The 15,396-nt window shown below is 45.6% G+C and overlaps 2 protein-coding genes across 2 annotated transcripts; one reads left to right on the top strand and one right to left on the bottom strand.

The window, feature by feature from the left end:
• Positions 1 to 279: 279 nt before the first annotated feature.
• LOC4324841 (UDP-glucuronate:xylan alpha-glucuronosyltransferase 1) lies at positions 280 to 5,800 on the bottom strand. The gene is made up of 5 exons (XM_015765446.3): positions 5,632 to 5,800; positions 4,918 to 5,089; positions 2,794 to 2,994; positions 1,988 to 2,622; positions 280 to 1,680 (listed from the first exon to the last, which is right to left on the bottom strand). The coding sequence occupies exons 2-5, from the start codon at positions 4,965 to 4,967 to the stop codon at positions 659 to 661; spliced, it is 1,908 nt and encodes a 635-aa protein (XP_015620932.1). The 5' UTR covers positions 4,968 to 5,089; positions 5,632 to 5,800; the 3' UTR covers positions 280 to 658.
• Positions 5,801 to 10,209: 4,409 nt separating this feature from the next.
• LOC9267054 (uncharacterized) lies at positions 10,210 to 10,985 on the top strand. Its single transcript, XM_015790632.3, has one exon. The coding sequence runs from the start codon at positions 10,359 to 10,361 to the stop codon at positions 10,893 to 10,895; it is 537 nt and encodes a 178-aa protein (XP_015646118.1). The 5' UTR covers positions 10,210 to 10,358; the 3' UTR covers positions 10,896 to 10,985.
• The last annotated feature ends 4,411 nt before the right edge of the window (positions 10,986 to 15,396 follow it).

Raw genomic sequence — 15,396 nt, 5'->3', positions numbered from 1 at the left:
TGGCACTGCCTCTCTGCCTGTGCAGCTGTGCATCAGTGCCCCACGAATGGGGCTCATCACTTGAGTTTTGAATGCATGTTTGATTGCAAGTCCCGCAATTAATTGCTATGAGAAAAACAAAGATTCCCATCTCTTAAGCCTTAACTAAGTATGCCAAATATAAGCAAAGCATACATACAACCTCGTGTGCTTCAGGGACTTCCAGTGCAAAATGGCCCCAGCTGCTCCAACGTCCAACCATCTGTGGATGTCAGCCGTGACCGTATTAATCCAACTCAATTTTAAAACAATACTGTATTTCATGTCAAAATGAGGCAGTGTTTGCTGGTCAGCAATCTCATGTTGCGTCACTCCAGATTTTATCACCGAAACAGTTCAACCACCATACATCGAACTAGGCTATTGCAGCCGAGCAACAACCAACCCCAGACTGACCAAACAATTCATGAACAGAAAATTTACCTATACTGATGAATTATTGGCCAAAAAACCAAAAAAATTGTGAGCTATCAAAGCAGCCAGAGTGGAGCCGAAGCCATGATAGCAAACACAAGGTATAGTTTTGTCGAGAAACCTAAGCATAGCTACCTTTACAAGCTGTTGCTATGTATGTATGGAGCTTAGAAGTTTGTATCTGGTATAGGGCTATCTACACATCTCATGAACTTGTGAGGCTCGCGGTAGGTGTGGCCGGCACAGGGTTTTCCTTCGTTGAGTTCTTGGATTCACCCCAGTGCCATAACATGCTCTCCCAGAAGCAGAACTTCTCAAAGCAAGTTTTCAGCCTAGGATCAGTTATGTTCCTCCGCCAATGTCCATCGGTGAAGTTTGCTTTCTCAGCCTGCCTCCGATCCCACTCCAACCCAGCCTTTTGCCTTGATCTCAAAAGACAATAGTGCTGAAGTTTCTTTGGCATCTTGTCATGTACCTTCCACCAACGGGCATGTGCAACATCACTGGCAAACTCCCGCAGTATCGGGTTATTCCAGTTACAGTCGTAATCCCGGAAGCACAGCCATGGTTTGAGACCCAAATAGTGAAGGACATAGAGGATTGGTGGGTCAGCACCAAACAACCGAGTCTTCTTCACTTTCACTTCCTCTTCATCCCCCTCCCAGAAATGTTTTAAGAAGTTCATGTGCTTCGGAATTCGATGCCACCATGTGAATATCTCATTCAGGTATCCTTGGTCACCACCATTGTAGGATGTTATCTCATTGATGTGGTCCATCAACAACTGGAATGTGCAGTTTGAAGGCTCAATAACCATTACTCCAGAGTTGAACAGTGTCGCATTGTTGCCGGTTGCAGTGATTTCTGGCATTGCGAACAGAAAATCGACATTTCTCAGAATGAGGAGATCAGCATCAATAAATATAATCTTGTCGTAATCTGTGAGCTGCCATAGACGGAATTTGCTGTAGTTCCACTCATTATATGCATCACGCTCAGCTTTCGGATTCCGGATCCTTTGGATTATTCTAACCTTCCACCCAGCAGCTTCCAAGCCCTTCCGGTGGTGGTTACTTATGGTCTCGTCAACAAGAATAACAAAATCCCTAGTTGATCCGGCTTGGCGAATGCTTTGGGCAGCTGTGATTGCACCACAGACATATTCACTTGCTGAATGCAGAATAGTAGCATATGCTTCCCTCCGTCTGTCTACCGAGTAAAGTCGTGCTGTAAAGGAGATGAAAGATGTTATCTAGTGGAAATTTCAATGCCACGCAGGAAAATAAAACTAGAAGGTGCAAAAGTATGTTCTAACATTTCCGGACAAAATCACCAAAACATTACTGATACATCTGCGATAAAGCAACCACTCTTGCTCATTCCCGAAAAAGAAATGCAATGGTAGATTCTAAAAGCTTACTTACAGCAACATCGATATTTTAACTACTTCATATTTGGCTCTCTTGTTATATATCATAGGGATTAAGTGGCATGAAATGGGAAGCCATTTAAAAATGAAGGCAGTAAGACATACCTTTTGCTTTGAGTGGAACAGCAAGTTCACAGGATCCAACTGGAAGTCTGAGCTTCTCCCTTAGTGCCTTCAAGTCAGGCTTGTACATCCAAGCATTGCCTTCATGTTTCACAAGGTTCTTGCAAGAGAAGAGATTTGGAATAGGGAAGCAATCCGTCACAAACAGCACATGGATACCACGATTGCCTCTTGAAGCAGTCACTGCCACTTTTGCAGCAGATAGTTGCAAATGCAGACGTGCAACGTCTCTTGACCATCCACCAGCTCGGGTACAGGGAAGTTTCACAGCAACAACATCAAAGTGTGTCCCTCTTGGAAAAATAGGATCTGGAAGCGATGGACACGATGGTATCTCTGTTTCTTCCTCCTCATCAATCCATTCAGGGTAAAGAGTCTGCCAGGTGATGCTTTCCTTGGCATGCTCTAGCCTAATGATCGAAAAATCACTATCCGGGAGCAATTGTGTCCATGAGCCAATTTCAGTGCTGTTAAAATTTAATAGTCCAACTTTGAGCTTCCGTTCACCATCATTCAGATTTTCGACGGTTTTATATACATCCTCCCACTGAACACCAAGCGAAGATACATATCGTGGATCAGGAATGGTCTTGTCCCATATCCACCCACTGACAAACCTGTAAAGCATATGAAAGGTATGGTCAAAAAGGGTAATGCGCAATTTCTTATTATATATAACTCCAACATAACCACTGTGATGCGAGCAGGAATTGGTGTTCTAGTTTCCACTGGATATTCTACTGCTGACAGAATATTGTAATAAGTTTCCTTTTGATAGGTCTACTCACCGAGAACTAGACTGCATTTGATGGTCGTACACAGATGGAGTGTACAATAGTGTCAGAAATGCAGCAGACATGATCGCGAAGAGCAGAAGTTGTAAGGACCGGAACTTGCAACCAGAGCTTTTCTCTAGGACAAAGACATCAAATTTTTCGACCTCTTTGAAACTTTTGCTTTTCTGGGTCCTTCTCTTAGCTGTGTCATCCCTGAAAGAAGGTATAGAAGAAACAGTCAGACAGCGACTTCTTACAGTAATTATTTGGGCATCAAATAATAATTGGTAAAGAACAATTCAGAAAGCAACCCCTGAATGTAGGATAGTCAGCAAGATGAAACAAAACTTTGGAATTTGCACCAGGTATGAAGACACAAGGGGGAATTCTGTCTGAAGAAGAAATTGTATATGAAAGAACTACTGAATAAATAAGTATGATATATTTTCCCCAAAAAACAGCTTACATTGTTGTACTGTTTTATCGAAAGCACATGGAAGTAATAAAAATTGCTAGCCAAGGTCCATATCAATTGTAAGGCCCCATTGTTCCCATTAGTTAATCCCAAAAAGATAGCTTAGAAAACATTTTTCTTGGTGATCATGTTTTGTTTTCCTAGAAGTTTGCACTAGTCTTGTGTGTATTTGATCTGGCTGGCCTATATGGACAAACAGCCCTAGTAACACTAAATCTATAAAAAAAATATAGCACATCTTTTCAAAGGAGTACTTAATCTCTCATACGGTAGTATGGAAAAGCGATCATAGTAAAGTTGATTAGCTATCAAAGAAAAAAGGCTAAAGAGAACAAAATAGCAAGGTTCTCCGCACTGAGAATTAAAGAAAAAGATTAGCAAAAAGAAGTGGTGCCAATTCATTTTCCTCCATTCTTCCTTTATTAGTCACACCACATCTTTTAGGAAAGAAAAGCATCACTAATCACAAAGATACTCCAGTACCTAACCCCATGTTATTGGTCTCAAATTTAAAAGTGCGCTTAGCGATTTAAATAACGTTAAACATGAAACGAAAAGCTGCACTCATGGGTAATCCCAGCTGTGAACACCAAAGCTTTGTCAAGAAGTTTGATTCAAAACAACGGAGCCGGCCCCTGACTACTGAACCCACTAGACTAGCGTGCATCGAAGCATCCAACTAGCCAAAACCCAGCATTCTATACACACGCTAAGCTCGCCCATTTGGCGCTGATGGGCCACACAGGCACAAAACAACTGTAGCTTACGCTTCAACGTGCCTAAAGACTGGTGACCACTGAGGACTGCACATGGAACTAATGTGTGTAGCAATTTTAATGGCACCGGCGATGCAAGGTGCAGTCATTGGGGTCAAATTGGCAGTGAAAACACATGACCACCGACGCCTGGCTCCACATCACAGCACATCCAATTTAACCAAATTGCAGCCGCTAAAAAGGGGATCAGATGGCCACAAAAGTAAAACCAACTTTCCGTCTGGAGATAAAGGAAAATCCGCAAAAACAGACATCCATTTTCTCCACACATCAGCATCAAACCAACTCGCATCAGGAGCAGCAGCACACTAGAAAAGAGAGAGTAAAACATGCAGAGATAGCACGTTTCTGCTGTTCTCTGATTCTCTCTTAGCTGTAATCAGCAGCAGCATCAACAAGGGGGAGGATGGAAAAAAATGGAAGGATGGATGCCATAAAAGCTGCACAACTACCACCCACCACACCACCTACAATATGAGGGAAGTTAAGGAGGAGAGCATGATGAACGGAGACCAAAAGGAGAACAACGGCATCTTGTACAGCGTACTAAAAACCAGTACACCATCACCACTACCACCTCCTGCAAGAATACCACGACGATATGGCCGGCGCCGGGCGCCACGCATCGACCAAGAAGTAGAAGTAATTAGTTTTTGAGTCAATCGAACTCGACATGCAACACATGATAGCACATGGCAAAGCAACGCACCACAGTAGCCGGGTTAGCAAGCGAGCACATACATCAAAGCATGTAAACCAGCTAAAGAGAGAGAGAGAGAGAGAGAGAGAGAGAGAGAGAGAGAGAGAGAAGAACAGTGGAAGAGAGGCACGCAAAGGTGGAGCCTTTCTTCAGATCGGGACAGCGTGGTGGTAGGGAGATCTTACGCTGCTCCGGCCGGCCGGTACCGCGTGTTCGTCGTCTCCAAAGAACCCATGGGGACTCTCTTTCGTTCTCTGCGAGCCCACCTGAATCTTCCCCCGAGCCGTCAGCTATGGCTCTCCGGTCTCAGGCGGTGGCCGACCACACTGTCGCCGCCGCGGTGGAGCAGCTTCTCATCTGAAATCGGAGCAAGAAACAAGGGAGGATTCGTGTGAGCATGGAGTTCACCGAGGCAAAAGAAAACAATCCAATGCGGCCACAGAGGACGAAGGAAGAGAGAGAGAGAGTAGCAGGCAAAGAACTGAAATTTTCCCGAGAAGAACAGCATCATAGTGAGAGCAAAGCCCAGGAGAACAACTACACACACACACCAAAAAAAAGAGTAAATAATTGATAAAAATGCGAAGTAGAAGGGAGCTGCAAAATCCAACATCGCCACTGGCTAGGAGCAAGGCAACAGAAAAATAAATCTGCTAGCTGCTGCCGCGCAAAAAAAGAGAGAACCCGGACACCGAATCGAGCAAATGGTGGCGCCACATCGCCATCGGAAAAAAAAAACCCAGAAGCACCAAGCCCGGATCGAGCAACTCCCACCGGCAACGCATCAAACGCAAACCAGATCAAGAAGAGCCCAGGAGCAACACAAGAACAGGAGGCACGCAGATGCCACACGGTGAGGAAGAAGGGGAGGAGGATGCTGGATGCAGCAGCACACGCACCCGCAGAGAAGGCGGACTTGGGAGCACCGACGGGCGCGCCCCGGCGTCGGCGTCGTCGGAAATGGCCGCAGTTGGTGGCGGCCGAGTGGGTTAGCTGGGTGCCACCGGCTCTCTCACTCCTCTCTCTCTACTCTCTCTCTCTCTCTCTCGCTGTGCAGAGCTCGCGGCCAAGGGGGTGTGAGGCAGCAGGAGCGCGTTATATACAGGAAACAAACGGGGAGAGACGGGGGAGACCGGAGTGGAAGCGAAGTTCTTCACCGATTTTTGCCCATTTTTGCCGCCCCGCGGGGCCAATCTCGTGTACGTCAAGGGCCCAGATTTGGGGATGGGCTCACGGTGATTAGCGTAGTCGGTGAGAATTGTTAGGCATATATCAATGGTGGCAAAGAAGATAATGGACTGGAATAGAAGAAGTTAATGGAGAATTATGCATGCCAAAATTGGCGTATATTCGTCCTAGTTTGTAACCAAATCAAACTGGGCTTTATTAAAATAAAGGGACAATTGTTTTTTTACCCTAATTTTAAGACTAACTCTGTTTTTTCGACTTTACTCATTTAACCTTCTTTTTTTTAAACGAAGATGAGGTTTGGCCCTATTCCGTGAAGGCAACGTGACGGTGTTAACTCAAGACAAAAATTCCAATTATACCCTTGTCAATTTAACCCAGTTTCTCGTGCAAATTTGTGTCCACCGAAAAAGAAAAACATGTCACATGGTGCGCTGCCACCGTCGGTGCTCCCTCCTCTCCGCACCACCACCGCCGGCGGTCCCTTCCCCTGTGCACTACCGCTAATCGCCCGTCGCCGCCGTCCTCCCTGTTCTAGTCAAGGAGGAGCAGCGCCACCGCTCGTCCTGTTCAGATCGAGGAGGAGCAACGCCACAGTCGTCGTCCTCTAGGCCCTTGTCCGACGCCGCTCTTCGTCGCACCGCCGCGGCCCTCCACCCGCAACCGCCACCACGGCAAATCCCTTCACGCCTCGACGCAGCCGTCCTCCCTCCCTCCCTTCGTGGCCCGCCGCCGCCGCCCCTCGTCGAGCCACGGCAGCGGCCCCTCCTCGACGCGCCGCTGCGGCCCACCCACCGCCGCTACCTCCACCCGCAGCTGGTGTCGCCATCCTCCCTCCGCGAGCTGGCGCCAGCGCGGATTCCCTCCCTCGGAGGCCCGCCGCCGCCCTCCATGAGCCGCCGCTCCTCGTCGAGCCGTCGCAGCGGCCCCTCCTCCTCAACGCATCGCCGCGGCCCACCCACAGACGCTACCTCCACCCGCAGCCGGCGTCGCCGTCCTCCCTCCGCGAGCCGGCGCCGGCGCGGATTCCCTCCCTCAGAGGCCCGCCGCCGCTACCCCTCCGTGCGTCGCTGCCCAAGCACACAGGATAGGGTTAGATGTGCATAGGCTTGGAGGGCATTTTGGTCATTATGGAAAATAAATTTATTTCTTTTATTTTTTTAAATGAAATCTTAACGGTGCTAAAGAAACAGGGTCAAACGGAGTATTCGTTTTTAAAAAGTAGGATCAAATAAGCAAACTAAAAAAAAGTAGGGTCATATTGATAATTAGGCTTCGAAAGAGGGTCAAATAAGCAACTTTCCCTAAAATAAACCGGTGCAAATTTAATGGCTTCCAATATGATAGTATAACAGACTATACAGTAGAATAAATCTCCTACTTTTGCCAGAGTGTTTGTAGCACTTCGAAGTACGAACTGAGCTTAGCTCGGCTAGTTATGTCCGTGGTAGTAAAACATGGCCACACTCGAGTTTAAATTATAAACTTAACATGGGACTTGTATTTACATTAATTATTTTTCACTATTAGCAATATACCCGTCAATAGTGAAATGGTTCTGATATGCTTAATCAACCTTCAAATACTCGTAGAGGTAAGATGTACTTCCTCCGTCCCAAAATATAACAACTTTAGCCATCAGGATTTATTCTAAATATAATAATTTCTCCACCAACATTCTCTTCCTCACCAATCATAACCCTCCATCATTCACTTTTTCCACCTACCTCTCCACTAATCATCCAATCACAACCCTCCACCATTCACTTCTAGTAACGTGTTTAACTCTAAAATTTTTTATATTTTGAGACGGAGGAATTGCATTGCAAAAAACATTCGTAGCACAAAAATCGTTGATAAATCTTAAAAAAAATCATTGGCTCACAATCTAAGGTGTGCTTGGAAATTCCCGTTAGAGTACTTTCTTTACAGTTTATTTCACTAAAATATTCGTAGATTATTTGTTATACGCTTCTAAAAATGTGTTTCCTAGAACCTTAATTTTGATAACTTATTCTAAGTTATTTCTGAAAGTTTATTTTAGAAATTATGTAGATAATTCATTACATTAATTCAACGAATAATCTTCAAAAGTTGCATGCAAGTTTTCAATGAGTTGAAAAGAAAAGCGAACCATGTCTCTATCAATATCAAACTGCATGTGTACCTTAGGCCTTGTTTGTGATTGTGAAACTTCTAACTGTTGTATTATCTTTCAAAATCTATTGCTTCCAAACAATTTCCTCGGGCAAATTCTTAGAACTCATAGTGGATTTTTTTTATTTTTAAAAAGTTTTATTAATTTCCAAAAAATATTTGGCGTGGCAGCGTTGTTTTGCCACGCCTGCCACGGTGGTGTGGCAAGACAACACTGCCACGCCAGCTACGCGTGGCGTGACAAAGTGATTTGGCCACGCCATGACAAAAGGTTCAGATTTAGAAATAATTTTCAGAAATGTCTATTAATAAAATTTTAAAAAAATAAAATTCTAAAAAATAATTAAAAAAATCCTCATATTGATAGAATTAAAATAAATAAATTAGAAACTGGAAATTGGGTTCTTAATAACTTTTCTTAAACACTCACGGCAGGGTTTACGATTCCGACATGCACTTCCATTTTGGGCACTGGCGGAATTCAGAATTTCGTGAAATCCGGTGGAAAACCGGTAAATTCCGAATAAATTTCACAAACCAAAATTTGAATACAAATTCTCTGAGTTTGCCGATAAATTCTTGAAAACCGGTCGGTTTAGGCGAAATTCCGATCGAAATCATCGAAATTTCGATCGGTAATCCGGCCCATGTAAGTGTTTTCCTTTTTTTATTTTTTTATTCTTTTCTTCTCTGATGTAAGTTTAAATACACATAATATATCATTTTTTTCGAAAATTTATATCCCAATAGGTTCTATGAATATCATAGTATTTATAAGATTTTATTTGATTTTTTCTTTTTTTTATCAATTCAAATTTAAATTTGGATGAAACTTCTCGAAATCTTAGATGATTTCTACTTTCGAGACTCGTCGAAACGTCGAAATTTTGCGAAATCCGACCGGATTTCGTCGGAATGGTAAACCCTGCTCACCGGCTAGCTTGGCATTAGCTGCCTTCTCAAATACTAGTGCCTAAAGTCCACAGAGAGCTTCCTGTACGAGTTTCCATGAGTTTATAACAAGGTTATGTTCTAAAACGAGTAAAAAAACCCTGCAGTTACGGATCTGTCCTCAAGTCTTTTGGTATTTGGTTTCCTAGCCAAGGCCATCATGCTAATCAGCTTATATGTAGTCAAGTTTACATGAAGCATGCCAGCATGGTGCTACTGCTACGGAGTAGAATCTGGGCGTTCACATAACCTTGTGTAAAATGGCATCCAAGTCGTCTGGTTTGACCCACGTTGACGGGTAGATGAGATCAGCTTGACGCGCTTAGGCATTAGATTGGGGCAAAGCGTCTCTCTGCGTGAATCCACGCCTAAAGACAGAGCTAAACAACACTCTACTCTCTCTAGGTTGGAAAAGCTTAACCCAGTGGTCATTAGGAAACTTCCCCGCCATAGAGTTCTCATCCTACCCAAGATTACTTTACATAAGCTTTTGTCACTATTAACTTCTAATCAGTTCAGCCGTCTTTGATCGCTATGTAGTTGAACCATCCTCTCTTTTTGTCCTTTGCTACTCTACCTATATATGCAAAGTTGTGACCAATGCGTGTTCTCTCAAACCTAATTCAACGCCATGCGTGCATGAACCCATTCAGAGATCAAACAATCTGCAGAAAATTCCATGGTAAACGGTTAAAAAGAAATTTCCATGTCACAGGTATAGGGTCAAATTAAACATTTGAAAAACCAAAATTTCCATGTTGAAATTAATGGATCGATGTTACGGTAGGATTAGGAAACTGCATTATTCCTGAACTTTTACGTCCGTTTTTTTCTTCCCTTCTCGTCAGACAAACGCTAGTGATGCTGTTCCAGGCCGAATCCATGACACCATCAAAGGAAACGGCTGTCAAGCCTGGATTGACGGGGGCCAACGGGCGCTTTCACATGTCGGAGACGCAAAAAAGCCACTTTGCCGGCCGGCGCCAACACATTGATTGGCTGCTTGAGACCTGTTCACAAGCTAGCTCATCTCGTCTCATGAGTCATGGAGGCCATTACAGGTTTTCCTCTCCAAGACGATGCTGCTAAGCGTCGCCATGACACCATGGAAAGGAAGAAAAGGAGGGGAATAAAAACGGAAGGTAGCTAGCTTGTGCCGCTCAGGCCATGAATGCATTACACCTCGAAACTAACTAAATTCTATCACATCGTCTTAACTCGATTGTGGGCTTAATTAGGAAACTGTCCTCTTCTGGCGTCCTCCCATTCATAGGCGATAGGTCGTTAATCACCTGTTTCATGTAAACACTATTGGGTATTATCACTAGGGATGGCAATTTCCCCCGCGGGGCCGGGTCCTCTGCGGGGACCCGCCCCTACGGAGGCAGGGGCGGGTGGGATTTTTCACCCGCGGGTGCGCTGGGGTCGGGGCCCCGCATTTGGCCGGGGAGGGGACGGGGGGAACATTTCACTCGCCGGCCACATCTCGGCGTCGCCACTCGCCAGCCACCATCTCCCCTCCCCTCCTCTCCAATCTCCCCTCCGGCGTCCGGCCTCACGTCTCCCATCCCCTCCACGGCTCCAGCTCAGGGCGGCGGCGACACACAGGGCGCGGCGGCAGCGCATAGGGCGGCAGGGCGCAGTGGGGAGGCGAGACAGGCAAGGGCACGCGGCGAGGTTGCGGCGGCCGGCGAGACATGCAAGGGCGTGGCGAGGCGACGGGCGCAGCCGGCGAGGTTGCAGCGCACAGGCGTGGCGGCGGCCGGCGATTCACGTCTCCAATACTCCCAAATACTCTAGGCGATTCACATGCGAGGTATTGCTCCATCTCCAATACTCCAAGTCTCCAACTGTGCCTTGTGAATGAAAGTGTGCCCAAATGCATGGGTTGGTGAGTTGGTCTCTTAGGAGATAATCCATGTGATGCACTGAGTTGATAATTGTCTTGAATTTTCTATGTTGATTGGATGAAGATGCTACTTGCTGCGGGTCCCCGGTCGGGTTGCGGGGCCCCGCAGGGGTCGGAGGCGGGTGGGATTTTTCACCCGCATCCATGGTCGGGGCCGGGGCCGGGTGGTGAAGTCGGGGGGTCGGGGGCGGGGCCGTTCCAGCCCAACCCGGCCCCGCAACGCTTACCATCCTTAATTATCACTCAAAAAAGAGGGCGTTGGTTTAAGTAGGGATGGGCAGAAAAAGACCGAACCGACAAGACCGAGACCGAGACCGAGAAAACTGGTCATCAATTTGGTCCTGGGCAGTGAAAGACCAAATTTTGTTCAGTCAATTCTGTTAGTCTCCTCGGTTAAACGAATAAACCGAAAAGACCAAATTAAAAAAAAAAGGTCTAAATGCAACCTACAACCCACTAAGTTCAATAGGATTAAACTCTAATTTTCACATCCCTACTCTTATAGGCATGCAACCTAATAAGAGTCTTTATTCATACTTGCTTATGAATTTTTTTTGTGATTTTTGTGTTGAAAATTTCTATTATTTCTTTACATATATGAAAATGTTGCTGAATTTCGGTCAGGACTGAGACCGAGACTGAATTTATCGGTCCTGATATTTTTGTGTTGGAATTCGGTCTTCACTCTTCAAATACTGAAATGACCGAAAGACCGAAGGCCAAGACAGAAATTTTTGGTCAGACCGAATGTCCACCTTTAAGGTTTGAGAGACTCTTTTGGCATCACACGCTTCGTTACGAAACCGTTGTTTTCTGTCAAAATTTGCAATGCTACCTACCGACTATTTTGATCTCACCTTTTATGTTCTCCCCTTTTCTTACCATGGACACCTGTGATCTCCAAAACGGGTGGAAAGGAGATCGTGGAAGAAATAACATTAGATTACTCATGTTAGTAGCACCGTTGCTCTCTTTGCCCTCCAATTTCCAGAAGTGAAAAACCAGGCGAGTGTAATGATTGGTTATGTGGGCACCACAAGTAGCCTACAACATCATTACACGAAAATACACGAAGCCTGTTGCTTGTGATTAACTCGCAAATATACTTGTGGTGCTGAGCAAATAAAGGGTGGTATAATTGTCCTCCATTGTGGGCAGTGGTTGGCAGAGAAGGCTGGCTTTTGTTAAACTATCGCACAAGACCAGTGGATGTGAGCTTTAGATAAGGCAAAAAAAAAAGGCATCGTGGATTGCTAGGCTCCTCTTATACCATCACAATTTAATAACATAGCCTGATAAGCTCATGTGGAATTAACAAACACAGTTGCAAAGCTACTGTAAAAAAAGTCCCGGTGTTAGTACCAACTACATGCTTTCGGTTAAGACCAGTAGTCATCAGTCATCACTGGGCGCTAGAAAAACAATTCAGTTGCTCGCAGAGCCCACGGATTAAACTAGTGACACCCCCCATATGATCTCTAGCTCAAATCCATCATGCCACCATATGCGTGATGCATCTCAAGATACCCTTGCCTCAGCAGCCGTGGCTGGACGATGCCTTGAGATCATTTAGTTTAAAGTCTCCGGCAACAGTAATCACATTCAGATGGTAACACTCCCCATTGGCCCATTGAATTCTTCTAGATTCGTGCCCCGTGCCCACTAACCGTACGTCCTTTATACACTGCGAGATGTACAAAGCGTACTACTCCTACTGTAGTACCATGCTCTGTTTTCCCCTGCCCCACGTGGAGTGAAGAAGCTGGGCCAGTGCGTGTAGCAGCAGTAGCAGTAGTTTAGTTTAACTGCCATCTCAATATCTCATCTCATCTGGTATTTATTCGTGGCGTGTATCGCGTCCATCACGAGCTGCCTGGTCAGTTTGGCACTTTGAATGGAGGCATGTGTGCGTCTGACCCCGAACGGGATATGGCTGTGTGGCCTCACCATCCATCCATCCATCCATCTGTGCAAAAGTGCGATGGGCTGGGCTCATGCACTGCACTGGGTGGGACGTGGCGGTGGTGGTCACAGGAACGCAGCTCTGACTATCGCGATTCGACCACATTTACACCGGGCGCTGGGTGGGGTGGTTGGCTGCCTCCGCCACCGCGCGCGCCGGCTCGCGTCTCACGCTCGCCTTCAATGCGTCCGCACCGGCGCGCGGAGAAACCACTCATCATCATCATCAACCCAACCCCGTCCACGCCCACCCGTTGCGGAGAAAAAGCCGCCCGTGCCGCACGTCGCAGCGGCCGCGGCCCCTCTCCACACGAGAGACGCACCGGCGCGCAGGCGCGCGCAGCAACGGCCGGCTATTACGAGGAGGAGGACGACGTGGTGGGACGCCTTTTTGGCAGGTGGTGCGCGGCGTGACGGTGACGGGGCGCGCGCGCGCTAGGAGGCAAGCAACCAAGCAACGGAGAACCGTAGCCAGGTCGTGTGCGAAGGGACGCCGAACGATCGGACGCGGTCGGGGTTGGGGGACCATGCGTCCATGCGGTGCGTGTCCATGTGGCCTCATGGGACAAAACTCGCAGGGATAAGTACTGGAAGGAAGGGAAAAAACGGGACTGGGTGTCTGGGTGGGAAAGAAAAAGGGAAACCGGAGAGAGCCAGTCACAGCTCACGGTTCTGAGACACATGGAAGCGTGTAGCCTACCAAAAGGGCCAAAGAAAAAAAAAAGAACTTAACGCAGGGATCCCCTGAAAGCGAAGTGGTCGGGGTGCTGTCCTTGTCCAGCCTATTGGTTCGAACCAGATCTCATTAATTGGTGTGTACCGTGATTGAAAGGGCCGTAACAAAATTCTTCCCGTGATGTTGATGCGGCAATGCCCTTTCCTCTACGTATTTCGTTTTGTATTCTGCATTTCTGCGTGGGCGTCGCTTTACAGACTAGCCCTCTCCTCCCACTGTACTGTACTGTTATTGTACAGGTATATGCAAATCATGCACCACCAACAGTATCCTTGTATATATCATGAACCTTATCTCGTTTCTTCCTTTTCTTCTGCTTTTTGGATGGACCAGTATTTTCTCCTAGTTGTTTACAAGCAACGGAGTGCACTGATACGTACACTCTTGGCAACACGCCATTTTGACAAACGAAGTCCACATGTGACGAGCATGGACGTGCCTATCTCTGTGTTGGCATTTGTCGAGCTGAAATGGATTGCTCGCTGCATGAATTAATTGTTGGCCAAATGCCAAAACATTGGAGCAGAGAGCTCCGCTCACTGATTGGATTGTACACCAAACTTAATTAGATTCTCGCCAGTAACCGCCAACTAATCAGTGGAGCTGAAAGTTGGCAGGATGCTGCGATGTCCCCAGAACGTTAATTTTAACATCCATTTACTATATTCTACTGTTGAATCTGGTCATGAAACAACCATTAGCGATTAATGTTAGCCCACCATCTCTGTAACAGTTACTCCTCAGCAAATTATAGGCAGATGGATGCCCTCCTTTAGTAAGAGAGAGATGATGTTCTGTTACAGCTTCTTTGTGTCGGCAGAAATCGCATGGCTAAAATGGAACGGCAGAATATCAAGCACTATTCTCTAGTCCTTGCGAAAGCATCACCACACTGATGGAATATCGCACCAACTGCTTCAACACATTGATTCTTTTTTAAAAAAAACACATGTTTTGTGCGCTCGTCTATGAAATATGAATTAAATGCTTAGCAAAGCTACATTTCTGATTTGCTTTGCAACGTTACCACGCCTTCTTTTTTTTTTGTAAGAATCTAATCCCTGGCAAAGATGTGGAAATTATGGAGTAGAATCAAGTTCGAGATGACTTCTCTATGAAGTTTGGCTAACACCATTTGAAAATACACATATCCACAGAATTCAAATTCTCTAAACAGAAAAAAAGAACCCGAGAAAATTCATTGCATGCCCTGAATTTTACCTCAATCCTTTCCAGGCCCTGAATTTTACCTCACCCCTACATGCCCTGAGGTTTTGTTTTGGTCTTATCTATATGCTTATATCCATCTTGTATACATATTTCGTCAGTTAACTGGCAATATTTATTCTAAAATGACCGTATTATCTATTTCTCATACTAATGATCCAACGTAAATCTTAGTGTGAGAAAAATATAATAAAATCAAATGTGATAGAATTATTTAATACCAAATTTCTTGCGATTAAACACAAGACAAAATTAGGCTGGAAACTCATCTCCCGCGCAAGTAAAACAGAGCGACACATTTTCTTATGATTAATATGATTTTTTAAAGCAATTTTCGTATATAAATCTTTTGAAAAGTTTAATAGTTTGAAAAACGCGTGTGCCGAATACGAGGGATGTGACTTGAAAAAGGTGTGGGAAGAACACAGCCTTAGCATACCCATGAGTACCCAAATGGTGCTGCTACATTGTTTTTTCTCATGACAACGCCTCTCTCAAAAGATATGTCATTTTCAGATTATAAGTTGTTTTATC

The sequence above is a fragment of the Oryza sativa genome, chromosome 1 (assembly GCF_034140825.1).
Source record: "Oryza sativa Japonica Group chromosome 1, ASM3414082v1".
NCBI lineage: Eukaryota > Viridiplantae > Streptophyta > Magnoliopsida > Poales > Poaceae > Oryza > Oryza sativa.
This window is presented reverse-complemented; position numbering and strand designations above follow the sequence as displayed.